Raw genomic sequence first — 2,060 nt, forward strand, 5'->3', positions numbered from 1 at the left:
CTGAAAAATCTGAAAGCAATGGGTTTCTATACTCATTACATAAACTGTAATTATGTTCCAAATAGGTATAACTTTCATTCTCTTTTCTTTAGAATTTGTGAGAACTTCATAAAAGCTAAACACTGTAGTGAAGTGGAACGCATTTGGAAGATACAGATTTCAGGCTGCCTTGTTTAGAACCACTAAGTGCATTGAAAACTAAATTTTCATGGGGCTCTTCTTCATTTCTCCCTCCTGTTTCAAACAGCAGCAGCTGCTGGTGGCCAGTAACTTCCACAAATTTCCTGGGGGCACAGAAGTACTCTTCACCTTCCTGTTTAATATAAGGAGCCGTGTGAAAGGCCAGTGAACAAGCCCTGGAGACCTTCCTGTGTTCTACCACGGATGGATTCCAAAGGTCACGATCACCGTAGTTCATGAAGGGATCATCAATCCTTGAGCAAGAAGAATTTGTCTGTATTCCAAAGGAAGGACTTGCTTCAGCACTGGCGCTTTCTTATTTCCCTGACATTTTCTCAAACAAATTGAGTTTAACATGGGCAATACAGGTTACGGGGTATAATTGATAGGTCAACTTTTTTAAAAGTCAGTAAATCCTCTTATGGACTTTCATTTTACACATTTGTTCAGACTTAGTTTTCTTAAATTGGGTGTAGGAATACTCTGGTATTTTGGAATTATGTGCATGAAGTACTTATTGTGATCATTCACTGACTCACTCTTTTAATCTGATTTCCCCTTTTTTGTGTTGGTCTACCCATGAGACCTGCACCTCACCTATGCCTAAGACCTTTGTGTTTGCAGCTGGATTAAGTATGAAAAGAATTAGGCTTTTTAAGAAGAAAAGTCCTCAGTGATTTTGAAGCCTCATCAGTATTGGCTTAAGTCTCTAATCATGAGGAAGTATGTGGTTCTTAGTCAAACTGGATCTTTCTAAGTTAAAAAAAGTAGTAAGACACCAAAAATGACTGTTGTCCAACTAGAGTCTGTGCATTTAACCTCCAATGATCATATTCCCCAAGTTTAGAGTCTCATGGGCTATAGTTATTCTTTGGCTTTTTTTGGAGTGGGGCGAGATTAGGAAAACATTTTTAGGGGGAGCTTTAGTTTTATATGTGTTTAAGCATTATTGTTTATCTGAAGTTTGAGTTCACTGAATATAGCACTCAGTACTTTGCTAGTCTTGTCTGTGACTGCAGATGCACCGCCTCACCCACAGTGGTCCCTCTCCAGAACGCCTGTCATTCCTTGCCATTAACGTGCTGTGTTTTGTTCCCGTGGAATTTCTCCTTCTCTTTAATCTCCTTCTCTTCTACTGGTCACAGAATGTCACACTGCCCCCTGACAATTCTAGACTTATTTCCTACGCTCACCTTGTCTAGATTATTGTCCATTCCCAATCATGCCATCCCTCTGATGGGATTCCTTAGACTCAATGTCTTTAATTTGACATAGTATTTGTATTGATTTTCTGTGATTTGTCGTGGCTATTGATTTTTTTCTTGTATGAATGGATCATCTCCTATCTTGATTGTAGCTCTATATGAACAGGGATCATATCTTTTCATGCTTCATATGCCTGGTATAGTGCTGTGCACAGGTAGGCACTGCATACTGCTTGTTAATTAAATTGAATCAATTTTATTTATAGGAAGTTGTATTAAGAAACAAAAACTTCTGTTAGATGCATGGAAAATGTTACCATGAAGCAAGAAATGGATTATTTGCTGACAGGATTTTATTATCATTAGATTCTAATGTAGATAAGTAAATAAAGATAGTGTTTCTACTTGAGTCGTTTTTGCACTGTGTGGTGATACAGAGGATTCGTTCATTGTGTTTCCAAATTTAGAATAAATGCTATCTCTTGCTTTTGATATATTTCAAAAGGATGGAAGAGAAGACAAGGTGTTTCTAAAGGCCTTCATCGCCTAAATATAATGCACTTTTAGAATCTATTTAAGCTTTGTAAACATCAGACCTGTTATAACAAATTTCAATCTTTCCATACATTAAAGATGACCATGGACTTTTGAAAGCACTTAGATATATTCCACTGC

General features: G+C 37.3%; 1 protein-coding gene across 1 annotated transcript in view; it reads left to right on the forward strand.

Annotated features, from left to right (window-relative positions):
• Window positions 1-349, forward strand: part of Tmc1 (transmembrane channel like 1) — a 15,419-nt gene extending 15,070 nt beyond the window's left edge. Inside the window, exon 4 of the mRNA XM_029565618.1 lies at window positions 248-349. Within this exon, the coding sequence (XP_029421478.1) occupies window positions 248-349 (102 nt within the window). The remainder of the gene's footprint in view (window positions 1-247) is intronic.
• Window positions 350-2,060: the final 1,711 nt, after the last annotated feature.

Source organism: Nannospalax galili, unplaced genomic scaffold (assembly GCF_000622305.1).
Source record: "Nannospalax galili isolate Female #2095 unplaced genomic scaffold, S.galili_v1.0 scaffold858, whole genome shotgun sequence".
Classification (NCBI taxonomy): Eukaryota; Metazoa; Chordata; class Mammalia; order Rodentia; family Spalacidae; genus Nannospalax; species Nannospalax galili.